Source organism: Stenella coeruleoalba (assembly GCF_951394435.1).
Source record: "Stenella coeruleoalba genome assembly, chromosome: 19".
Classification (NCBI taxonomy): Eukaryota; Metazoa; Chordata; class Mammalia; order Artiodactyla; family Delphinidae; genus Stenella; species Stenella coeruleoalba.
Window position 1 is genome coordinate 32,376,501 of NC_137165.1, and position 26,354 is coordinate 32,402,854.

The window sequence follows — 26,354 nt, forward strand, 5'->3', positions numbered from 1 at the left end:
GGTGCCGGGGTTGTTTACATGTTTCAGTGAGTGAGTTACGCTTATTGAAGTTGGCTGGATAGGAGTTCAGAATAAATGACATATGACCACAATCATACCATTCACCAGAAGCACCAGAGTTCAGAAGGAGAGAGATTTACTTCTGTAATAATCCTTTGGTAGAGAAGAGAGGCACAAAACTCGAGTATTCCACTCTCAAGAAGGTCCACAGTTTTTGAAGCCTTTGAGAATTGGGGTGTGACTGTTCCTGGCTTTCTGATGGAATCAGACAAAATAAGATGCCTATCTGGTAAAAGCACAGGTGTGCGAGTACTTTGCACAATTTTAGAAGGAAAAAAAAAAGAAGCTGAAAAATAGTCCTTGTAGAAAAATGTAGAGATCAAAGAAATTTGCAGATGTTCTGCATTTTCTTCTTCAAACATAATCTGTCTGAGCATAAAAGACATCCCTGGTCTCTGCAAGGAAGAAATAAAAGGTTCTTTCATACATAAATGATTTCCTACTTTATACACCTCTTTTCAGGCTGCTCCCAGACTTTGTGTTTGATATATTTACTAGTCTTCCCTGCAGTAGGCGATGTTCATTAGAAGAACATGTTGAGACAGTAGGACCCCAAAGCTATCTTTAACTTCTCCCTTCCTCCTCTGCCCCTGGAGCATCCTATAATTCCTACACCCTATTTCTGTGATAGTTTACAGAACGATGAGGATGCCTATTACTTCCACCCCTTGTTGCTGCCTTCTGATTCATTTGACTTATTCCTCCGTTCTTCAAACTGTCTCCAGGTCTTAACGTCCTTTGAAAAATCATTTTTGAGTTATTTTATCTTTATGTTGGTTTTTTATGGCTTTGCTTAAAAAAAAATGCAAGCCAAAGAAATGCATAATATAAAAAAAGAAGGAAATCCCCTAAGATATTATCCCAAAGAAATTACTATGAAATCTAGCATGTGTCCTTTGAGTCCTGCTCAAAAATGTTCGGAGCCTCCCATTCTTCTTGGTCTTGGGATCCTAGCAGTGGGGGCAGAGCTGGGGCAGGCAGGATCATTGGGGCGTGTCTCTCATCTGTATCTTCAGGTTAGTGATAGTTCCACCGCTGTCCTTACTGAACAAAATTAAACATAACCATGTAGATGAATCTATGTGTTTCTCATAACCACATTTAACAGTCATTTCTGTCAGCTTTGGCTACTACAGCACACAGAAAAGAAACAGTGGGAGAGGGGGAATGGCCAAACATTAGAAGGCTTAGAATTCCAGGACAAGGAATTTAGATTTTTTTTTTTTTTTTGCGGTACGCTGGCCTCTCGCTGTTGTGGCCTCTCCCGTTGCGGAGCCCAGGCTCCGGACGCGCAGGCTCAGCGGCCGTGGCTCACGGGCCCAGCCGCTCCGCGGCATGTGGGATCTTCCCGGACCGCGGCACCAACCCGCGTCCCCTGCATTGGCAGGCGGACTCTCAACCACTGCGCCACCAGGGAAGCCCAGGAATTTAGATTTTAGGCAAGGACTTGCAAACAAAGGCAGTTGTACACTCTCTTTTAATATATTGTTTGAATTTATATTGCCTTAAGTGGCTCTTAATTATATAAGATGACTTCAGAAGCAGAATATTTTTAATTACATTTCCAGGTCCTTAGTTTCATCTAATAATAGTTGTGAGATCTATTGCTAATATGGGACCTTTAATAGGCTTTATTGTGTGTCTGTAGTTTTGCAGCTTTACGTCTCTTCCACAGTTTTTCAGACGTTTATATTAATCTGTTCAACAAACAGAGAGTCTCTACATGAGTCAAGCATATGATCTGCAGCAAGGAATATACCAAATGGTGAACTCCTAAAGGGCAGGGGCCAGGTTTACCTCGTTTTTTTCTTTCCCCATCTTTGCACAGTGTCTTAACTTGCAGGTGTTCAATGGATGTTTGTGGAATTAAGCTCATATCCTGCCTCTTTCATACTGTTCACAGGAGCTGAGCTTAAGCAAGGCCCTTCTTTTTTTAAAAAAAGGAAAACTTCCATCTTTCTGCCTCATGTCATGTTTCTTACTATCATGTTCCCATGAACTCTCACCTAGTAAGGATAAGCTTTGTTCAACTCCAGTTTCTACAATTCCCAGGATTTTGCTCCTGAAGTGTCTAGAATAGCCCTGTCCAATAGAAATATCATGCAAGTCATATATCTAATTTTTAAAATTTTAGTAGCCATACTTTAAAATGTAAAAAAAACAGGTATTATACCAATTTGAATAAGTTATTTACCTTATTATGTCCAAAATATCATTTCCACGATTTAAGATATTAATATTTTACATTATTTTATTTGTATTATCTTCAAAATCCAGTGTGTATTTTACACTTACTGACCACATGTGGCTAATGGCTACCTTATTGGACAGCCAATATTGGACAAAAAGACTGGACAAAAATCTTTGAATTTCTGTGTACTTACCATGTAAATAATTAAATTCATAGGACAAGAGAGCCATGAAAGTATCCATTGTATTGGCTCCATCATTGGCAAAGGAGAAAAATTCAGGTAACACAGAATTATTTGCTAAGAGACATGTAATTTAGCTTCTTGTTTCTTTTCATGCTATCTTGTAAGCTATTCTTAGATTTTTTATCATTAGGTAAAGTCCATAATTCAAAAACCATCGAGTATTTCTTTTTTTTTTTAAATGCTTATAAGCTATTAGCAGTTCTTTGGGAATCATCATCAGTTCCCCTGACCTTCCTTTTCATCTCTTCCCTGGCTTCACTGGCTCCCTAGAGTCTAAATGATTAGGATTTTCTCTCTTTTCCCTCTTCTCCCTTGAATGCCATATCTTCTGCAACACTGACCCAACACTGCGTTCTCCAGAAACTTAAAATATTTACATTGTTTATCTTAACATTCCTGCTAGGGGAAATGGGATTCCATTTATTAATAAGGTTGACATTGCATCGTCTGAGACATTTCAGAGTGTAGGAGTAGGAAGTTATTTAGTTAAAAATATAAAGCCAGATTTTTTAGCTCACATTCCTAAAACCCATAGGAAACAGTGTGATTGATACAGATGAGCAAATATCTCTTAAATTAAATAACTGATTATTTGCAAAAATGACAAGTTAGTGGGCAAAGCCATATTTGGAAGGTAGGTGGAAGAACAAGGAAGGGTTGACTGCCAAACCTTGAGCTCATGCGGAGAGAACAGTGGGATGGGAACATATGGAGCATGTTTTAAAACAAAATTTTGGACAGGAATGCAAGTGTGATAAACATGGTGGTCAGGAGAAGAATCACTGGTATGTACACTGCACAGTAAAGTCTACAGAGCCAGTGAGGAGGCTTCAGACAAATTTAAAGCCTAGACTAAAGGTCCCAGTTCACGGTTCTTTACCTTGTACCACATCTTTACTGTAAAAAAAGAAAAAAACTGAACATGGACATGGGCAAGATAATAAGCAATAATTAGGAAGCCAGAATCGTAGCACCAGGCATGGAAAGAAACTTAAGTACCTTGTAAGCTTCTTCATTTAGACTTTGTGGTATTGATCCCCATATACTTAGCATTTGTTCAGTGCCTGGCAGTGAATAGATACTGGTTGAATGAATGAAGGGACTGAGAATAGTGAATCACGGGCACACTTACTGAGTTCTAAGTGACAGGTTAAAGAAAGGAGAAAGGGATTGTCGGCTGACTGAATAGTAGTGGTGAGGGGTTGCGGGGCGAGTACTCAAAGCTAGAAGCAAGAGGGAAGAAACAGGTTCTACCGCTTAAAGAGCTCTTAAGAAAAGCACAAATGGGGGAGAACGAAAAGGTTTGAAATTAAGAAACAGTTTGAATTTATACTGTACTCACTGCCTATAGGGGTGCATCTTGGCTGTGTGGGATAATGTCTGAGTGACACACATAGTACGCCAGTTACCCAGTAATCTAAGAAATTACATGTTCAAAGCTTTTGGCTCTCTATGCCCAGGAAGTTATGATTCTAATGTTGTCCTGGCTGATTGGCCGTTATCTCCACACAAATCAAAGTACATTTCCAATGCCACCCCTTATTTTGAAGCTTTGGCATCAACTTCTTTGTGTTAATTTTTAAGTTATCACAACTCTAATAGCAAAAATTTTTACATTATTCCAAATAGACAAGAAAAAAATTTCAATGTAAACATTTAAAACAATTTTGCAAATATTTAGGTATCCACACACACCAAATAATGCAGTTGTGCATGAAACAATAACATGCATAAGAAAGGGTCAACTCACATAAGTGAATGGCTCTTTCTAATTGGAGCTTACTTCCAATAGTCACCTGCCATTGATTCCATGAGTTGCCAAATTAGAAATATATTTGTCCCACTTGGTACCTCATGCATGCTTTTCTCAAATATAAAATGATTTCAACTTACGACCTTCTTTAAGCTTAACTTGTAGCAAAGTTCCTCAGAATCAGCCTACCCCCTAGTGAGGTAATTTGGTTACAGATCTTCATTAATGCTGGTTTAGTTCGGGAAACTGTTTCAGTCTTTGGATCTCTGCAATGCTAAACTATTACTTTTAACTTTATTTTGTAAAAATTACAATCTCATTATTTTCTAGTATTCTTGGCTTAACAAAATACAGCAGTGGGTGTGCCTTTTAGCAGTTGAACAGACCACTTTTTACATTCCTTAGAAATAAGATATGGTTCAGTATTTTAAATCATAGCAACAGTTGATAAGAAAAACAGCAAAAAGGTAATCATTTCCATATGGAAAGAAAAGGAAGAAACCACTGGTAGATTTGGCAGAAAGGGCAAAATGTTCCTATTTGTTTGCCATTTTACATTTGTTAATACATTGCATGTGATGTGTTTTATTGAACTACCCCATTCCCCTCAAACTCAGCTGCAAATTTCCAAATGTGTTCTGTCCTTCTGAATGAAACCAACATCTGTATGTGTCAGTTTCATCTAGGACAATATTTACTTGGTGGTAATTTTCTCAACATAGTGAAATTTTGGCGAAAGCTCTTACCCCTTTTACCGAAAAGAATATAACCGTCTTCCACACCAGCTAAATACCTGTAAGTAATTTTAAAGCACTGGTTGAATAAAATCAGTCTCTGCTCTGGCATTCTAAGATCTAAAAGAAAAACCCAATTTTCTGATGCCCAGAAAATTTAAGAACAGCAAACAAAGGAAACATTTGCTTATTTACTTTTGTATTTAAGCAAGATATAACGTTTATTAACGAAGTCCTGACATTTATTTTTAAATAGCTGCTTAAAGTGGAAAATCTTACCGTTTTAGAATAAAATATTCAAAAATAGATGTTCACCCTGTAGCTTTTGACAACAGCTCCCTCTTATGGTTTAAAACATTCACTTCAAAGATGAATATATTTAAATACGGAATTGCGATTTCTTAGCTTAAAATTGTGCTATGAAAGTTTAGCTCATACTTAGTGAATGCTTTTTGGAATAAAGAGGGAAGTTTCCTTTTCTGATAGTTCTAGAGTTCTAACATCTCAGCAAAGTATTCCCAAAGTTCTTTAAAGAAGTACCAATATTTTTTCTTACAAAGGAAAATTTCAAGTAGATGTTTTCATTGAAAACATGAAAGGTTTTTCTCCTTTTCTGTGGCTATAGTATGGAGAAGGAATCAGCATTTAACCTTGTTACATTAGCAGATAGGAATTTGAAAAACCTTACAGAGAAAGTAGTATTGCAAGTACTTTAGTCCAAAAATGACTTAAGGTAAATTTTCCCCATTGTTCAAAATCCGAGGTTGCAGTAACTAGCAATAACCTGTTCTAACAATGTGAAACTGTCCAAAAAATCCTCTTCTTCAATTCCAAATTTTGTGTACTGATGAATGTAGGCTCTGGTGAAAGAAACAGAAAATATGAAATAAAAATCTCAGGCAAACGAATAACTCAAAATCAAATAATAAATAGACCTTTCCTAGCTCATGAACACGTGCAGATGGCAGACTCTTTTAAAAGTCTTGCCTTTGCTTCAATGTTTACTCCAAAGGTTAGCAAACTCTCAAAGTTTGTGTCAAGCTCCCTGTCTATTTAGTGTCCAAGAGAGTGACAATAAGAAGCACATAGGAGGGGAATTCCCTGGCCGTCCCATGGTTAGGACTTGGTGCTTTCACAGCCAGGGCCCGGGTTCAATCCCCGGTCGGGGAACTAAGATCCTGCAAGCCGCACGGCATGGCCAAAAAAAAAAGAAGCAGCACATAGGAAAAAGAAGCATGTTCAGATTTGGCTGTCTACCCAGCACATATTCAACACCCTACAGGAGATGACTGTGTTCAATATAAACTCTTAAGAAGTGCCTGAGAAGTTTTATCTAAGGCGTGAAACTGTAGAAACACATTGGTCCAGTTCTAGGAATGAAGTGAAGCCTCCCAAGTGTTTTTCAGACAACACTTAATTTTCACTAATGCCAGGTGATCCTCTTAATACCTCCAGTCCCCCAAAATGTTCTGAGGCAGGAGAAGTCATGTTAAAAAGAATATCAAGGGCAGACATGAACTAAATTGATGAAATAATAGCTGCTACCATTTAATGAGAGTGGGACGAGAACTATACCAACAGAGGACACAGAGTTCACAGTCCTGAGGAGTAGGGGTTTATGGAATGGCCATGTGCAGGATGGGGGGCCCTTGGGAATCCTAGCTAATCAAAGTACAGGCTTACCCAATGATTTGAGAAATTCTGCTTTAACATTAAGTAATTGTGGCAGAGGTCAGGGAACCGGATAACAAACACATTTCTTAGTAATCAAGCAGACATTTCTTAGTACCAAGTAGAGTTGAACTTGCAATGTTTCTTACTGAGCAAGATCAGGATCTCTTCCATTCTCAAGGATCTTATTTTGGAAAACTATCTTACTGTCCTTGCCTTATAGTGAAATTTCTACTTTACTTTCATTTCATTCAGAAACTACTCATTTAGGGACTTCCCTGGTGGCGCAGTGGATGAGACTCTGTGCTCTCAAAGCAGGGGGCCTGGGTTTGACCCCTGGTCAGGGAACTAGATCCCACATGCATGCCGCAACTAAGAGTTCCCATGCCATAACTAAGGAGCCTGTGGGCCGCAACTAAGGAGTTGGTGAGCCACAACTAAGAAGCCCACATGCTGCAACTAAGAAGCCAGCAAGCTGCAACTAAAGGAGTCCTGGAGTCACAACTAAGACCTGGTGCAACCAAATAAGTAAATATTTTTTAAAAAGAAACTACTCGTTTAGTCAACAACAACAATAATACTGTGGAAAAATTATTGAGCATTTACTAGTCATGCACTGTACTAAGGGTTTCTTACATTATCATCTCATTTAATCCTCACCACATATATCCTCTCTTTTGGGTCCATTGTACAGAAAAGGAAATGAAACCTGAAGTAATGTGCCCAAAGTTTCATACCTACAAAGTACTTACTCCATGCTATAGATTGAATGTTTGTGTTCCCCCAAAATTCATATGTTGAAATCCTAACTCCCAAGGTGATGATATTAGGAGGTAAGGCCTTTGGGATGTGATTAGGTCATGACAGTGGAGCCCTCATGAATGGGATTAGAGGCCCATGAAAGCTCCTTTGCCCCTCTGCCATTTGAGGACACAGCAAAAAGACACCACCTATGAACCAGGAAGTTGGTCTTCACTGGACATTGAATCTGCCAGTACCTTGATCTTGGACATACTAGCCTTGAGAAATGCGAGAAATTTCTTTGGTTTATAAGCTACCCAGTCTATGCTCTATTTGTTATAGCAGCCCAAACAGACTAAGACACTCCAGATCCTGCCTAGTGTTTTAACATTATATTATCTGCTTAAGGTTAGGAAAGGTTTGTAGATTTATTTTTTACTTACTTTGAAGCAAACATATTCCATGCTTTGCCCACAATCGTGTCAAGTGGTTTTACTAAGAACTGGCTATTGCTGACCAACGCTGCAGACTTCTCATATTTGCTAAAGGCTCGCTGGGTTTTCCACACACTGAAAGCATGAACAGGCTCTAACCAGGAAGTATAGAGAGCTGGATCTTTAAATGCTCCTAGGGTAAAATAACAAGGCACTGTTTACATCATAAATCATCAGTTTTTGAAATAAATTAATAAACAGATATTTTTGTATCCATTTTACCAGAAATCTTTTGTTTTGCTCTTTGAAACTAGCTTTATATTGCTTTTGGATAAATGATCCATATTCATCATAAAAAAAAATCCACACCATTCAGGAAAGTATTTATTAAGAAGAAAATTTAAAAGTCAACTCAACAACTGAAATGCTACCACCCAGAGACAGACTATGAACAGTCTGCTGACCCGCTTTTGTACTATAATTTTACATATATGCCCTATGTGATATGCATTTTTCATTCACCAATATGTTGTAAACCTCTTTTCTGTGTCAGTAAATATCACTCATATTTTAAAAAGCTTCTATGAATATACCATAATTTCTTTAACACATTTCCTATTGTTGGGCATTTAGGTTGTTCCCACATTTCTGTTAGTGTGAAAGATGTTGCAATGAATATCTTTACACCTCTGTGTACCTGCATCATTTGCTGTGGGTAAATTTTTGGAGGTTAGATTACTTTATATATCCTTTTATTAACTTTCTCATTTTAAAATCTAAAATGAAGAAAGTACACCATCTGATTGACTTGATCTCTTTTTAATTACTAGTTTTTTATTTAAGAGGTATTACAGGGATGAGATTGATTTTCTTTATATCACAGCTAGAAGCAGCCAATTGGATGCTGCTGGAATCATCAGACAAGGATAATATAATCCCAGAGACTCGCCATAGAAACACAAAGAAAGCTAAGAAGAGTACTGCTCTTTCAACCTCCTGAAAACGTTGTACCAATGCTTGTCACAGAGACCATCAGTTGTCCTGCAATACCTGTTCTCCCCTTCTTCTTTAGTAACAGAACCACCAAATTTTAACTGTGCTCATAGCCACCCCTGCAGCTAGATGTGGCACATGATTCAGTCCCAGTCGAAGGGATAGAAACACAAGTGTGGTGTGTGACCCTAGAGGACCAGGCCTGCCCTTCTTTGCTTATTCCTATGTGATTTGATGGCTGAAGTTCAAACAGATGCCTTGCACTAAGGACAAAGCCACGAGGTGAGGATGACAGGTCAACCAGATTCAGGAAGAAAGAATTAAACTTGTCCTCTTGTTTACACCACATCTATTTTGGTATCCAGTCACACACTTACTGATACAATGGTTACATTTTGTTACTAAAATATGGAGTTATTATTTTCCTTTCTTTAAGAATAAATTCAGGGACTTCTTTTTTTTCTTTCTCTTTTCTTTTTTTTTTTTTACCATGCATACCATGTACATGTGCAAAACGTACATCTTAATTTTCACCTTAACTTTGCTTACCCAGCTCCGCACTATGTACGTCTTTCCCACGAAGGATGACCAAGTTAGCAATGGAAGTGTTAAAATGAGACTCCTTGTTGAGAGACATTTTACCACGCGTAGGAAGTCCTGATAAAGGAGGCCGTACCTGCCAATCAATACCTACCAAAAGAAAAAAAAGAGCAAGAGATTTTACAAATCGCCTTGAACAAGAAGAGAAAGATGTATTATAGTATGTGTATTTTATATAAATTTCCATTTGATAAGTAAAAGTTGTGGCAGGGTGGGGTTCTTCTAAAAATTTAAACATTCTTATCTGGTTGACCTAAAGTGATTCAAACTACTCAGTCCTGAGAAAGGCATGAAATAGTCTTCATCGAATATTAAAGGACGGTGGTAGGTGCAAAGGATGCAATTCTACAACGCAGTAAAAAGAAAGTAACTTCTGACACACGTGACAATGTGGATCAATATCAGAAGCCTGATGCTAAGTGAAGCAAGCCTGACTCAAAAGATTACATCCTGTTTGATTCCATTTACAGGACGTTCTGGAAAAGGCAAAACCATAGGAATAAAGTTCAGGTCAATAGTTGCTTGGGGCTTGGAGTGGAGGAAAGAGGCTGTCTACAAAGGGGTGTGAGGGAACTTTTTGGAACATGGAAATACTCTGTCTCAATTGTGGTGGTGGTTACACCATTTAAGTGTGTCAAGATTCATAGAACTATCCACCTATAAAGACTGAACTTCACTCTGTATGTCTCTATGAACAAATAAACAAAATACATATAAAAATGTTAAGGGATGTAGAAACACAAAGCAAAAATAGGATTGAAAATTGAGGGCTTCCCTGGTGGTGCAGTGGTTGAGAATCCGCCTGCCAATGCAGGGAAAAGAGGTTTGATCCCTGGTCCGGGAAGATCCCACATGCCGCGGAGCAACTAAGCCCACTAGCCACAACTACTGAGCCTGCGCTCTAGAGCCCGCGAGCCACAACTACCGAGCCCACAAGCCACAACTACTGAAGCCCGTGAGCCACAACTACTGAGCCTGTGCTCTAGAGCCTGTGAGCCACAACTACTGAGACCACATGCCACAACTACTGAAGCCCGCATGCCTAGAGCCCGTGCACCGCAACAAAGAGTAGCCCCCGCTCGCTGCAACTAGAGAAAGCCTGCGCACAGCAACAAAGACCCAATGCAGCCAAAAATAAATAAATTTATTTTTTAAAAATATACATGATCAAAAACAAAAATAGAGGGGACTTCCCTGGTGGCACAGTGGTTAAGAATCTGCCTGCCAGTGCAGGGGAAATGGGTTTGAACCCTGCTCTGGGAGGATCCCACATGCCGCAGAGCAACTAAGCCTGTGTACCACAACTACTGAAGCCCGCGCACCTAGAGCCCGTGCTCCACAACAAGAGAAGCCACTGCAATGTGAAGCTGGCGCACCGCAACAAAGAGTAGCCCCTGCTCACCGCAGCTAGAGCGCACAGCAACAAAGACCGAATGCAGCCAAAAATAAATAAAGTAAATAAATTTATTAAAACAAAAATAGGGACTTCCCTGGCGGTCCAGTGGTTAATACTCCACGCTTCCACTGCAGGGGGCACGTTTGATCCCTGGTCGGGGAACTAATATCCCACATGCTGTGCGGCACAGCCAATAAATAAACAAATAAATAAAAATTAAATAAATAAATCCCAGATGGGTTAAAATTTAAATATTAAATATAAAACTATGAAAATACTAGGAAATACTAGAGAATATTTTTATATCTTTGGGGTAAGTAAGGCTCAGAATCTATAAAGGAAGATTTACAGGTCTGCTCACATAAAAAGGTAAAATTTCCATATAGTGAAAAATACCATACAAAAGACAAAAGTGATGGACAAAAATATTTACAATCCATGTAACAAAAAAGGGGTATAAATCCACAATATTATATTTCCTTCCATCCAAGTCACCATTGATTAGAAAAAAAATTAAATTATTCACTTAGATTATTAAATTTTACACTTACTGAAGAGTTCTTTTAGAGTAAGTTTATATTTTTAAAAATCATATATCATTCTTGAGCATATATAAAAATATATATGTAACGAAATAACTTAAGGTTTTCCTAAAACTTTTTCACATTCAGTGACTTTATCACTCTTTGTTTCAGCATTAATGATGCCTATGTGTTTTCACATTATTGTGCTCTGTGCCTCCAGAAAGTAGGTGGTGCGGCATTCCTTAAGGGAATCCATGAAAACACTAAGTCACTGGCTCTTAAACTGGCTTTGCAACCATGTAAAGCACATCTGCCTTTGACTCCTGCTTAAGGAATGTTGCTAAACTTGTCTGTTTATTATGACAACTGCCTCTTCCCCACCCTAGCAGAAAACTAAAGGTTTACTTTCTGGAGAGGATATGACTGAGAGACTCTAGTCTGGAGAACACCAGGCAGAGGTAAGGGCAGGAAACATACCAAACCAGGAAAACCATGTCCCCTCCCTCCTCTTCCCCCAGATCACTGGGGCTTTGTGTAAACCCTCTGAGCAGAATATCCAACACAACAGACAGGCAAATAGAATATCCAGAAGGACAAATGTACACTGGCTGGAGAGGGCAAAAAAAACTAGATTGAAGCAGGTCAGAAGGCTCTAGGGGAGATTTCTTAAAGAAGATGAAACTGACAGAATACTTGGATACAGGCAGACCTTGGAGATTTTGTGTGCTTGGTTCCAACCACCGCAATAAAGTAAATTATCACAATAAAGTGAGTCACACAAATATTTTTGGCTTCCCAGTGCATATAAAATTTATGTTTATGGGCTTCCCTGGTGGCGCAGTGGTTGAGTCCGCCTGCCGATGCAGGGGACACGGGTTCGTGCCCCGGTCCGGGAGGATCCCACATGCCGCGGAGCGGCTGGGCCCGTGAGCCATGGCCGCTGAGCCTGCGCGTCCGGAGCCTGTGCTCCGCAACGGGAGAGGCCACAGCAGTGAGAGGCCCGCGTACCGCAAAAAAAAAAAAAGTTATGTTTACACTATACTGTAATCTATTAATTGTGCAATAGCATTATGTCTAAAAGGAAATGTACATACCTTAATTAAAAAATACTTTATGGCTAAAAAATGCTAACCATTATCTGAACTTTCAGCAATAGCAACTTTTTGCAATAGTAACATCAAAGATCACCGACCACAGATCACCATAACAAATATAATAATAAGGAAAAAGTTTGAAATATTGCGAGATTACCAAAATGTGACACAGATATGTGAAGTGAGCAAATGTTGCTGGAAAAATGGTGCCAATAGATTTGCTCAATGCAGGGTTGCCACAGACCTTCAATTTGTTAAAGAACACAGTATCTGCAAAGTGCAATAAAACAAGGTATGCCTGTATATCAAGAAAAAATTTAGGTAAGTAAAGAAACAGTGTTGAATAATTGACAGGTACATAGAAAAACTAAGCAAACAAGAAAACAAGGTAATTATTAACTCCAAAGAAAACAAAAAAATTATACAGGAAGGGAAAAGTAATCACAGGATATTTTGTTGCTCAGCTGTGAATAGCATTTACTTGGTCATGATAATGTAAAGCTGAATATCGATTTAACCCAGTGATGACACTTACTACCATATCAGAAGGATGAGCCTGTCTAGAGTGTGTTTTAGAGCTTAGGGCCCAGTGTTGGAAAAAAGCTAAATCCTAACCCTCCATGGTGGGAAGTAAATAGGTAATACCTAAATCATTGAAAAATCTGTAAATGGCAATAGATAAAAACAGTAAAAGAAATAGCAAAAGAGTTTTGAAAAATGGTTACCTCTGGGAAGGAGACAATAGAAGAAGGTTATGAACTGAAAGTTTTAACAACCAGCTTCGTAGAATTACCTGACTCTTTAATCTATGTGCATATAATAAGTTAGGGCTCCTATATGGTAGAAAACTATGTAGCTACTAAAAAGAATAAGGCATGTCTAAATGAATGAATTGGAATGAAGGCTACAAAATACTATGACAGTTGCAGAACAAAAAATACATATAATGTGATGCTAGTTTTATTTTTTAAAGTCTGTTTATATACACCCTTAGAACTTTGACTCTCTAGTCCTCACATAAATAAATTGATCCAAACTAGAAAAAATAAATCAACTAATAAATTTTAAAAATAAGGTGTTGTAAATTAAACTTAAAAATAAATAAGTAAAATCCTACACCTGTTCCACCATGGTCTGTTGGGGGTGGGGTGTACTTAAAGAGCTATACCCAGGAAATCTCACCTGAGGAAAGTAAATCCACACTGGCACCTGCTTTTAGATGACAAGATTCTGGACTTTAGGCTGATGTGCTAATAGAATGTGCTAATAGGCTGATGTGCTAACTCTGGGGGTGCTTGGGAAGGGTTAAGTACATTCTGCAAATGGGAGGACATGATTCATTAGGGGACAGAGGGCAGAGGGTGGTAGCCAGCCTCCAAGATGAACTCCAATGATCCTTGCCACCTGGTATTCAGGCCCTTGTGTGGTCCCCTCCCCATGGGATAGGGCTGACCTTAACAACCAAAAGGATGGTGCAAAATGATGGTATGTGACTTCCAAAGCTAGGTCATAAGAGACATTGTAACTTCTGCCTTGCCCTCCTTGGGCCACTCATTCCTCCTGTTGCTATAGGACATGTAGAAACAGATACACGGCTGATGATGATCTTAATGGGGTCAATCTTCATAGAGAGCATTCTGATAACATATGAAGAGTTTTCAAACTATATCCTTCAACCTGGTTAGTGACATAAATATATTTATTCATATGTTCATATTTATATGAAAACATTTAAGTGTTCAAAACTCTATAACTGTGAAAAAATGGTGACACTCTGAATTCCTATATGGGAAAATGACTAAACAAACTGGTTTATCGACCTAAGAGGGCTCAGGGCACCACGTCTTACAGTACCCTGAGGAACACTGTGTTCCTTGATAATAGGTATTGCCAGAAAAACAGGTCCTGTGACCAAAAAGTTCAGGAAGCATTACTTAAGATGTGAACTTTCTACTTATCTCCAAACGTCAGGCACTATGATCTAAAGTCTGTAAGGTAGTACAAGTAAATATAGAGGAAATCCACTTTCATAGTATTGAAACCTAACTTACTGTAATTTGTGGTAAAATATATGCTCCCCAAATAGTACATAGTAGTGACTTCCAGTTAAATGCGACAGACTGAACATACCAGTTTACTCCCCAAATCTCACTAACAACACAGGGATTTTTTTAAAAGGCATAAACAAGAAAAAATGGAAGGAAAATAATGGCAACAAAAATTTGGAAGCTGGAAAGCAAGTGAACCAATGGTTACTGACTTAGCAACCAGGGAAATCTGAACTTTCTGTCCACAGTGGAGGTCCTGGAAGCAGGCCAGGCGCTTCTAAAGGAGGAGTAGTTAAAAATCTGTATGAGAGGCAGTGAGAGCCCCAGACCCTTCCCCACTCCTGCACTAGGGGGAGTGCCCCACCCTCCATCCGAGAAGAAGGTTTCTGCTCAGGAAAGGCTAAAAACCGGTGAGGCTGTGAAAATACAGCAGTAAACAAAACAAAAATCTCTGCCCTCATAAAGTTTACATTGTACTGAGATAAATGAAAGATCCACACTAAGGAATTCCAGAATGCTAGAGACAAAGAGAAAATCCTAAAAGATACAAGAGAGAATAAAACAGGATTAGGAATCAGTTTGAAGTGGGACTTCTCAGCAGTAACACTGGAAGCTGGAAGCTATCGAGCAGTGCTTTCAAGACACTGAGTAAAAAATGATTCCCAGCCTCGAATCCTGGCCAATCAAATATAAAAGTAGGATAATGACATTTGCAGCCTTAAAATTTTTACCTTCCCTGTACTCTTTCTTAGGAAGCTCCTGGAGGGTACTATCCATGAGGGAATTAACCCAGAAAGAGGAAGATTTGAAATCTAGGAAACGGGCTAGAATAAAGAAGGAGGCAGAGATGCCAGTGCTGGCTGCTTATTAAGCCTGGAGAGTAACCAGTGCAGACTGGAACAGCAGGGTGAAGTCCTCCGGAAGGGATATCTCCAAGCAGATAATGCAAGTAATAAGATTACCTGATTGATAGGTCTGAACATGCTGAGAAGGGTTTCATTTTTATGGAAAAGTTTAGGGGTAAATTTGTAATAGGTACAAAGAATATCGAGCAAATAAATTTAACTATTAACTCTAGGAGGAAAAAATAAACTGTACATGAAATAAAATGTAATCTGTGTATACAGTACATGGCTCAACTATGAATAATATCTACATAGCAAAAATAACACAGACAATGAAAACTGATCTAACCCAAAAGTATGCTTTAACTAGATTGGGAGGAGGGAGGGAAAGGTGTGTGGATGTGTATATAGGGGGTGTTAAGAAGATTCAGTTCTCAACTTCATGCTAGGAAGGCAACTGATAATATCTAAACCTGGAAAATAAAACAAATAGCGGAATATGCAAGATATTTAGAAATATGGGGGCAAATTCCAGGAGAAACATCTCAAAACACTGAAAGCAGTTTCTGCTGGGCTGAGGGGAAGTGTGGAATAGGCTGTTCTCTTCCTCATTATAAACTCATACTGGACAATTACTTGACTTTTTTTTTTTAATTGAGATGTAATTTACACACAACGCAATGGACAGATTTAAATAGACACTTAAGTGAGTTCTGACTCCTTGATTTTTTTAAAAAAACCTATGTTCATATATTACTTTGATAAAAATAAAATAAAAATAAATGTCACACTCATCTGAAATTTTTTTGAGAAATGAAACTGTGAAGTGATTAAGAAATCCTCCCCGGATGTTCTGGTGAGTTTTTTTGCAGGAGCCTCCCTGGTCAGAAGAAGGCACCATTATTTCAACTGGATCAAGCCAGTTTATATTGAGAACTCCAGTAGAGGCATTTTTCCCAGCTTGTGGGCTGCATATTTTTAAAATACCCTTTACCTTCTTCCATTTTCGCATTAGAAATGAGCATCTGTCTCAAATGCTTGAGGAGGCCAGCCCAAGTAAATGTGCTGTATGCCAGTGAATTCTCAGACATTTGAGGAATGTTACGAACACCCAGCATCTTGAATTCTGGATGGGGAACTAAATTCTCCATTAAGTCTCCTGCAAAGAAAAAAAATCTGAACTAAATTTTTAAATTCCACGTTGTTTCCACTGACTCATACACAGCCATGATTTGATGGCTTGGGGGAACCAAATGTGTTTTCTCCTCCAAGGCCAAAATTGCTTAAAATGTAAATACAATTTCAGAGACGATGTCTATTAAAGACCACATATTTGCTTGATTTTGGCACCTATTTTAGCATGAGTGAAAAAAACACACTTTGCCAAAAGGAAACGAGAATTTCTTTTTAGCTAAGAAACTGGAAATGTCAGTGAAATATTTAGCTAAACCCCAGGAAAACAAAATAAGCATGAGACGTAATATGCTTTTACTGTCTGTCATTCAGTGTTCACTAAATAGTCCCTTAGAAATTTTCCTAGATCTCTTATTTATTTTATCTGGTTAAATAATAATCAGAACCTCTTAACATCAAACTTTACTGGGAAAGAAGACAGGATTAGTAACTCCTGAACACAGGAATACACCTATTTTTAGAACCTTGTATTTGTAATGAAACAGAATTAAGGAGAAAGGCTAATTTGTTTTTCATTCAGAGCTTATTTTATATGTTTTTAAAATATTTTTATCTTTTTAATATGTCATATATTTTATGTATTTTATATATTTTTTATATATTTATAGAAAATACCTAGAGGAGAAAGAAAAATTTTCTACCATAACATGAAATTTAAATTTTATGATAACGTTGAGTGCAAACTCATATCCTACGTCCTAATGTTAAGAACAAATTTTGACACAAATATCTCCAAAATGTTGCACAAATTGATCCTATGGCTAATGGAGTTTCCTCTAAACATAAGAATCCTCTTCTGTAAAATACCTAGAGCTGAATCCTATTGCACAGCATGCATAAACAAGCAGCAGTCAGCAAGTAATTCCTGAGGACTAATGCACAAATTAATTGTTAAAATCTGCTTTCCCCCCCAGCGTTCTTGTTTACCCACTCTCATCTTAACCATTCTTGACTTTGTCAAACCCTGTTATGGACTGACAGTTTGTGTCCCTCAAAATTCATATATTGAAATCCTTACCACCAAGGTGATGGCATCAGGAGGAGGTGGGGCCTTTGGGAGATGAGGTCTCTATAAAAGAGACCCCAGAGAGGTCTCCCGTCCCTTGTGCCAGGTGAGAACACAGTGAGAAGACGGCCATCTGTGAACCTGGAAGCGGGCCCTCACCAGGCACTGAATCTACTAGGGCCTTGATCTTGGACTTTGAGCCTCCAGAACTGTGAGAAGTAAACTTGTGCTGTTTATAAGCCAGTCAGTCTATGGAATTCTTGTTATAGCATATTCCTACACACCTTGCGGGATCTTACTTCCCCAACCAGGGATTGAACCCGGGCCATGGCAGTGAAAGTGCCGAGTCCTAACCACTGGACCGCCAGGCAATTCCCTGGACCTAAGTTTTTAAAACTGAGCAATTGAAGGATCGAGGAGGAAACAGGCTTCTTCTGGGGGAAAGCTAAGAGATCTGTTTTAGACACATTATGTTTGGGACGACCATGAAACGTGTACACATAGATGTTGGGAAGGCTGCTGGATATAGACATCTAGAGCTTAGGGAATTGGTCAGAGTTGGAGAGAAACTGGCCAGCTGGAGAAAACAAATGGTGTTGAAAGCCATGGGACTGGGTCAGTCACCTTCGGAGAGGGTTCAAGACCAGCATTTAGAGCTTAGGAAACGGAGGAGCCAAAGAAGGAGGAAAATAATGGGAATAAAAGGAATAGTCATTGAGATAAGGAGGGAAATCAGGAGAGGGGCTGTCACAAAAGACGAAGAGGAGACTCAGAAGACAAGGCATCGGCCATTCCAAATTCTACTGAGATAAAATAAGGACAGTGAACGGGCCAGTGAATTTGACAATGTGAACATGCTTGCGACCTATTAAGAAAAGCAGCTTTAGAAAAGTGATGGAAGAGAAACTAGATCAGAGTGGGTTGAAGAGTGAATAGATGGTGAAGAAATGAGGACAGGGAGAATGGAGGCCCCTTTGAGGACAGTGGTTCTAAAGAATGACAGATAAGTGGGGAAATCACGAGAGGTGATGTCAAGGGAGGGCTTCTTTGGTGTGAAAGATGCCGGAGAGCCGTTGTAATGGCAGCGACCCAGGAAAGAGGGTTAATGACATGTGAGGATGAGAGATGAGTGAGGAATTAAGTCCCTGAGAAGACAGAGGGAATGGGACCCAGAACCCAAGCGAGAGGCTGGCCTTTGATAGAAGCAGGATACTTCTCCCACTGTGACACAAGGTGAAGGGCAAGTGTGGACCCAGTGCCCTATAGTTTGTACATGGTAGTGGGAGTCAAGAGAGCGCTCATGGAACTGATGGCTTGGATTTTCTGAGGGCAGTTCACCGAGTTCATCACAATCTCCCCAAGGAACAACTGGACCAGCCTGCAGACTCAACCTCCAACCAGCTCTCCACAGGCAATGAATTTTTCAAAAATAAAGGTGATTATGCCAACGACCTCCTTAAAATCCTTCAGTGGCTTTCCCCTGCTCTGAGATTAATGAGGCCTTTAAATGGCTTACAAGGACCTGCAAGGTCGGCCCCTGCTCACCGCTCTAGCCTCAGGTTTCAATCATCCCCCACACCATTCTCTGTGCTCCAGTGACACTGGATTTCTCTCTTCCGAAAGGGCCACGCTTCCTTCTGCCATAGGGTCTTTCCACATGCTATTCCCCAACATGCTACTCCCTTCTCCCTCCCTTTGCTTAGTCAACTCCAAGTCTTCATCCAGCTTTTTGCTCAAGTGTTACTTCCTCAGGGCAGCCTTCTTTCACCTCGTCAGCCTAAGTCTGGTTCCTTCGTGACCCATTCTCTTGGATCTGTACTCCTTTCCTTCAGAGCATTTAACTCAGTTTTTAATTATATGTTCTAGTGTAATTATTTGTTTAATGTGAACACAATGTCTGCATTGGTTCCCCACTGAATCCCCAACATGTAGCATAGTGCCTGGCACATAGCAGGAAGCCAATAACTACTGGTTGAATGAACAGATGTACAATATGGTAAGTACTGTGGAATGCAGAGAAATTAACAAGACACATGTCCCCAAGGAAGCTGCAAATTAGTAGGGACTATAAAACATGCATATGACAGATCCTCTAAGGAAACACATGGTGCAGCATCTGGGAAGGGGCCAGAGGGAGATTTACTTTTGATTGCATATTCTTTTGTACTCCTTGAATAAATGTGTGTGTGTTACTTTTAAAGATAAGCAAACACACTTAAAGAAATAATAAAGGCAGAAAACATTAAGTGACATAAAAGAGATACAGAATGCCACAGGAGTTCAGAGAAAAAGGGTTACTTTAGGTAAAGGTCTCAGTAGGAAAGCTTTATGGAAAAATTATCACTTGAATTGGACCCTACAGGAAGAGTAAGGTTTCAGTAGAGGTGAAGAAGGGAAGGAGGAAGTGATTTCTAAGAAGAAGGAACACTGAGCAAAGGGACCAAGGCAGGGAAGTACCAGATTGAAGAAAAAAGTGGAGACAGGATGAAAAGTAGGTGGGGAATCTATACAGAGGCGGCAGAAGGTGATGAAAACGGAAAGTTAGGATTCAGGGCATAAGGAATTATGACAAATCTGGCAGGTAATGCATGAGCCATAGAATAAGGGTTAAGTAAAGTACAGGATTAGATCTGTGCACTGGGGAGGCTCATTTGGGGCCAGTGTGCAAGACGGATTGACTGCAGGGGGAAGAAGCAGGCAACAGTAAGGAAAGCAGTAATAGGACCACCTTAAGCCAGGAGTGTCCACGTAGATGTGAGCTTTGGTTTTCATGGGAAAAAAAAAGGAGAGAGAGGGAGAGGGAGAGGAGAATAAAGAGAACTTTGTATTCAGGGGGAGTATGCAATATTAGTTGAGAGATACTGACCAAGTGAACCAATATCAGAGAGAGGGAAGTAGGGAAGAATGCAGACAGCTGGCAGAGATGGTACCAACAGTCTGAGCATACTGATGAGATATGAGGACAGTGGGAGAAATCCAGGTGACAGGAATTGAGGAAGAGGGGGCTGGGGAGTGAAGACAGGGAAGCAAATGATGAATCCATTCAGAACATGCTAAATCTGAAGAAGCAGATGGCAACTAAGAAAACTGGGATAGGCAACTATTTGGGAAAGAGAGTAGGACTGGGGGTATAGATTACGGAGTCCTCTGCATCTAGATGATTTGAATGGATAAAGCACCACTTGACAAATAACCTGAAAAAAGAACCACTTCTGTACGGAGTGATGAAAATGATGGTTGTGCAACTTTGTGAATATGCTAGAAAACACTGAATTGTACACTTTAGATGGGTGAGTTGTATGGTATGTGAATTATATCTCAAAGTTATTTTTAAAGAACAAAAAAAAAGGGATTTCCCTGGCGGTCCAGTGGTTAAGACTTTGCCCTCCAATGCAGGGGGTGTGGGTTTGATTCCTGGTGGGGGAGCTAAGACCCCAGGTGCCTCGCAACCAAAAAGCAAAACATGAAACAGAAGCAATATTGAAACAAATTCAATAAAGCTAAGCTGCTCTTTGGGAAGGTTTTCGAAATGAGGGAGACCTGAGTATATCTTTAGGCAGAGGGGAAGAGCCATAGAAGAACAACCTTCAGGCTTTCAGAACATCAGACTTCTCTACGAGTAGCACACAGGAGGACAAATACCTAGTGGGTTTCTTCTGTAGTGAAATGAGCCTTCCCCAGAGTAAGTAGGCTGGAACACACTTCCCAGCTGATGTGCGAGGACTTGATTTATATCACGGAAGGAGATCTGCTTGATATTCATCAGTTTCGCACAGATCTTATGAACAGCATCATTCTCATGAACAAGGAGGGCATCTGAAGATCGGTACAAGTGAGAAAGTGTCAAAATGGAATTGTAGTTCTGAACAATAACCTGGAGGAAAAAAAAGGTCAAAGATAAGAAAGGCAGGAGAGAACAGTGGTTAAGAGGGTAGACTCTAAGGGCATCCTGCCTAGGTTCAAAGCCTGGCTCTTTCACTTTCTAGCTATAAGATCTTTGACAAGTTATTTAATCTCTCTATGCCTCAGTTTCCTCGTTTGTAAAATGGGGATAATAATTATACCAGCCTCCTAGAGTTGTAAGGATTAATGATAGAATGCAAGTAAAGCACTTAAGAACAGTGCCCTTATTGAGTAAGGGCTCAATAAATGATGACTATTACTATCACACTTTCTTCCTACATCATTTCCTATACTGACTTATTTCACCTCTGTTTAATTATTTCTCCTACTAGGGTGATCAATAGGAAATTGGCCTATACAGAAATTTCCTTTCAATGGAAAGAAATGAAAATTCTTTGAAGGTTGGCAATGGCACGATGAGGCCAAGGTCTCTGCTTTACATGCTGTAGCCAGAGGGACTGAACCAGGAATGGGTTCCTGAGAGAAGATGCACAATTGTCTTCTTCGGAATTTTTATGAATAAGGACACCTCATTTGTTTGGCAAAGTTAAATGAATTGTACATGAAAGTACCATATTGTATAATCATTCCTTACACAGTAACTTAACATTTCCAAAGAAAGGGTGAGATCAATCTTTTACCTACATTTAACTGCAAAGAATACAAAATATAAATTTTTCAATTGACATGTTCATACCTCACCAGTTCCATAAGGCCATATAATCTGATTCATTTTCAAAGAGTTTGAGTACTGATCTTGTAAGTTCTGTGTAACGAAGGCTCCTAGCCCTGATCCTGTGCCTCCGGCCATACTCATTATGATGAAAAAACCATTCAAAGAATCGCATTTCTCCACTTCCTTCTGGATTAGGTTCATTATAGATTCTTCATGCCTAGGTCCATGAACAGAGTATCTATGCAATGCAAAAGAAACAAACACCTTTCAATTTAACCAGAGATGGAATGCAGAGAAAGATATAGGATAGCAAAGGCTTTTTAAACCTATGGAAGTGAACTAACTCTTAAGAAAGGTACAGGTACCTGATTGATGAAATTTAAGATACACAAGTTAAATATTTTTAACAGGTGAATAGGACCGCTAGGAGAGTAAATTTACTGAGAGTAGAAAATTCTCTTTTATAGTCCATTCCTTTAGGCTGGAGACTTCAATTACCAGGTAGTTCTGCAAGTTTACGGTACAACATAATATTCAGTATTCATAACAATACTCCTAAAGCAGTGGTTCTAACTTTGCTGCACATTAGAATCACCTAGGGAAGCTCTGAAAAATCCCAACATTCAGACTTCATCCCAAACCAATTAAACCAGAATTTCTAGAAGTGAGCCCTAGGCATTGGAATTTTCCAAAGAACACTAGGCAATACTACTGCCTTGGCATATTTCCTATTAACTGGAATACCTGCCAGACAAAGATATTGTATTGACAATAAGTTAGCTGGCAGAACAACAGTGAAGAAGTAGAAAACGTTGCTGCAAGAGATCCTTGGATTCATCATTACCTGAACCTTAAGCATAGATGTACACGAGACAGAATGAGCGTCTTCTGGGTGAAGTCACACTCTACATTTTAAAACAGCAATTTCAAAATTATGTGTTTGGTATATCAACTGTGCAGTTGTAACTATACTATTAATCAACTATGCAGCTGTATCTAAACTGAAAATCATGAGGAATTATTCTTACCCATATGCCCAGTTGTTTCCAGAACCTTGTTTTTGACAGAAGCATGAATGCTGGCCATATTTCCATCGGCCAGAATGGGCAGCCTTTGACAGTGTTTGATTGATAACTTTAGGTTCCATGTCAACAAGTACAGCACGAGCAATTGGAACTAGAGAGGGAAAAAAAATCAAAAGAAAAATATTGCACGTGGCTTATTTGGGTTAACTCAGAGCATAAACTTCTAGGTCCAAAAAAAAAAAAAATCAAAGATTGAGAATAAGAAGAACTTTCCTTCTGCTTAGAAATTCAGGTGGGCAGCAGCAGGTATATGCAGATGTGTCATAATGCCTAGCATTGTGCTAGGCAGGTTGAATAAACGTGGGCTAAAATGATGACTGGGTCAAGTCTACAAACATCTGTTGAGTGCTTACTATGTGCTATGTACTGTGCTGGGAACACAGAGACAAAGACAACATCAATCCAGCCCTAGGAGGACCAGTGGGAGAGATAAAATACATCAACACTTAATCACAGTATGATGTGATATGACCCACAGCAAATCCACACTAACAGAGTAGTATTTTTATTCAGAGGTATAAAAATACCAAAGGCAAAAAAAGCATCTCAGGATTACTGAAGCAGAAGATGGAGAAAGAGGGGGTATAAGAAGTGATGGATGGGGAGAGAAAGCAGGCAGGGCTCAGATCTTGGAAGTCCTTGTATGCAATGCTAAAAACCTTGAAATTTACTTTTTAGGCAATGAGAAACCACTGAAAATGCTCAAGCAGGGGAGGAAAGATGTCTTTTTTAATACGGTAGTGTGGACGATAGACGTGATAAACACAAGAGACCAGGCAGGGAAACTCAGGAGGATTGTCTTGAAACAGTCCAGGTGAGAAAGGACAAGAGCCAGAACTAAGGCAATGAAAGTGAAGATGGAAAAGGGAGAAGAGTTTCAAGAGATGAGTAGGAGGTAAACTACGCAGATCTTGATGTCTGATGGTATGTGGGCAGTCAGAGCTAAGTTTTAAAGGAAAAATAATGAATGCCCTTGGGTATGGAGATGTTGAGTCTGAGGGACACATGAGAGACGCAGGTGATGTTCACTAATCAGTCTGCAGCTTGGAAGAGATGCTAGGCTAGAGGTTTTGAGAGTCACTAGTATAAAAGATGTAGCAAAATTTGAGAGTCACTGAAATTGCCCAGAGAGAACTATACAAGTGAGGACAGAAGAGAGGCTGAGATGCAACCACTGGAGAAGAAAAGTTCAGAGCCTAAGCAGAAGGAATTTCAAGGAGGGAGTTTTATAGTTAATGTTATCAAATATGGTAGAGAAGTTAAGTGAATTAAGGAAAGAAACACAGTTACTGGCTCTAGGAATTAAGAGATCATTGGGAATTTTTCATAGAACAGCTTCAGTGGTATTATAGAGCAGAAGTAGGATTACAGTTGGTTAAAGAGGGTTCTCCTTTGAGAATCTTAGATGAGAAGGCAAAGAGATGAGGAAGGAAAAAAGCTATAGTCAAGAGCTAAGTTTTGTTTGTTTGGTTGGTTTTAGATTGGCATGATCTGAGCATGCTCACGTGCTGAGGAGAAGATGTCACTGGAGAGGCAAACGTTAAGATAGAAACAAAGGGCTGAGAGCAAAATCATTCCGTAGTAAGATGGAAGGGGACGGGGTTCAGACACCACGTGGAGGGCCTGGCCTTGAAGAGGCTGGTTATGTCAGAGTAAAGGAGAGGTCTGTGGACCACACATACCTCCATTTTCCTCCTCACTGAAGAATCTTTCTTTGCAAGATGCTCGATATGCCTCATTCTCCCTTTTAGAGCAGAGTCCCTGGGGACAGTGTGAGTCACTAAATAAAGCATCAAACACTTCAAAACCAATCTGATTGCCACATTGACCAAGCTGCACTGTTACTATTGACATGCTGAGACACAAACCAGGCTTACTCCCCCAAAACAGTGAGCAACCTGTAATAGAAAAAATAGAGTCTTTGAGAGCCACTACATTACCAATAAAGAACAAATAAAATGCCATATATGTGAATATACATCACTAAAAATATAATTTGTAAGTACTATATGTGTCTATGGTGTTATAGACACAATAGCTATGTTGTCTAAGGAGCCAATCATTCAAGGAAGTTGGTTTCGGGATTCAGGGTTACTCTACGCAAAACCATTCATACACAGCTCAATAGTTTCCAAAATCTCATTTGTAATCGCTATTTTCCTAAGCATGCATTTAAAACAAACAAAACAAATTCTGGTTAAAGGAATTCGTAGTGTACAGTTCACACCACAGGGACAGAGCGAATGCAGAAGTGAGCTCAACAGTAGCACATTTAATTAACATTAATTTTCTCTCTTCAAAATAATGACTTTCTCCACCAATCGCCTTTCTGTTCTGGTAACTACAGTAACACAAGAAAGTCTTTGTATTTAGCTCAGATAGGACAGCAAGGAAGACGAAGCTTGGGGAAAAAAAGACCAGATGAAATATTAGAGGAAGTATCCACTACTTTTAACACTGAAAAGAGACAATTTTTGGTAACGACCTCACACCGGGTCTATGCAGCACTGGAAAGAGCTGTGGCTTGTAAGCCAGACTCTGTACTTAACAATTATCAAACAACCTTGCAAAAACAGGTATCGTTATTTTCATTTTACAGAGAAGGAAACAGGCTCTGAAAGGTTATGCGACTTTCGCATACTTACTGCACTAGTAAATAGCAAAGCCAAGTTCTCCCTTTCTACGCCGCCCCAGGAGTTCCCCATTAACCCCACTCACTGACAGCCTCAGGATCAGCCGTTTCTGTCCGGTTCAAACTTCAGAGTGGCAACCTTCTTATTATGCGCATGCTCACTTTCAATACCAAAAACATTACAGAGAACGAATGCGCATGTTCCACAGACGACGAGATTTGTTGTGGGTTTTTTTTCCTATTCCGAAAGGTTAATTACGCATGTTCAATTTCAATTTCTCAACTTCAGATATGGTACGCATGCTCACTGTCCATCAGACGCTTTAGCTGAGAATGCGCATGATCTGGCTTCCGAGCGAGGCTTCGGCTGGGCTTCTGCGCATGTTTCTGCCAGTACCTGGCTCCCAGCGATAGTTCTACGCATGTTCATTGCCCACGGTTCGGCTTCACAGAGTCCTGTACGCATGCTCGAGCGCTGAACTTGAGGAGCCAGTCTAGGGCCTAGGCGCAGACGCACTGAGCCCAAGCAG

The 26,354-nt window shown here is 39.6% G+C and overlaps 1 protein-coding gene across 7 annotated transcripts; it reads right to left on the reverse strand.

Annotated features, from left to right (window-relative positions):
- Window positions 1–903: 903 nt before the first annotated feature.
- TUBD1 (tubulin delta 1) lies at window positions 904–26,352 on the reverse strand. 7 transcript variants are annotated; one of them, XM_079905401.1, is made up of 9 exons: window positions 25,915–26,352; window positions 24,875–25,090; window positions 23,136–23,283; window positions 22,129–22,345; window positions 21,171–21,402; window positions 16,323–16,487; window positions 9,371–9,511; window positions 7,838–8,021; window positions 908–5,842 (listed from the first exon to the last, which is right to left on the reverse strand). In XM_079905401.1, exons 2-9 carry the CDS (start codon window positions 25,044–25,046, stop codon window positions 5,734–5,736), a joined length of 1,368 nt encoding a protein of 455 aa, XP_079761527.1. In that variant the 5' UTR covers window positions 25,047–25,090; window positions 25,915–26,352; the 3' UTR covers window positions 908–5,733. The 7 variants fall into 7 exon arrangements, with proteins under 7 accessions (XP_079761532.1, XP_079761531.1, XP_079761530.1 ...); XM_079905400.1 differs by having other exon boundaries at window positions 909–5,842; window positions 25,911–26,352; XM_079905403.1 differs by lacking the exon at window positions 24,875–25,090 and having other exon boundaries at window positions 905–5,842; window positions 25,911–26,352.
- Window positions 26,353–26,354: the final 2 nt, after the last annotated feature.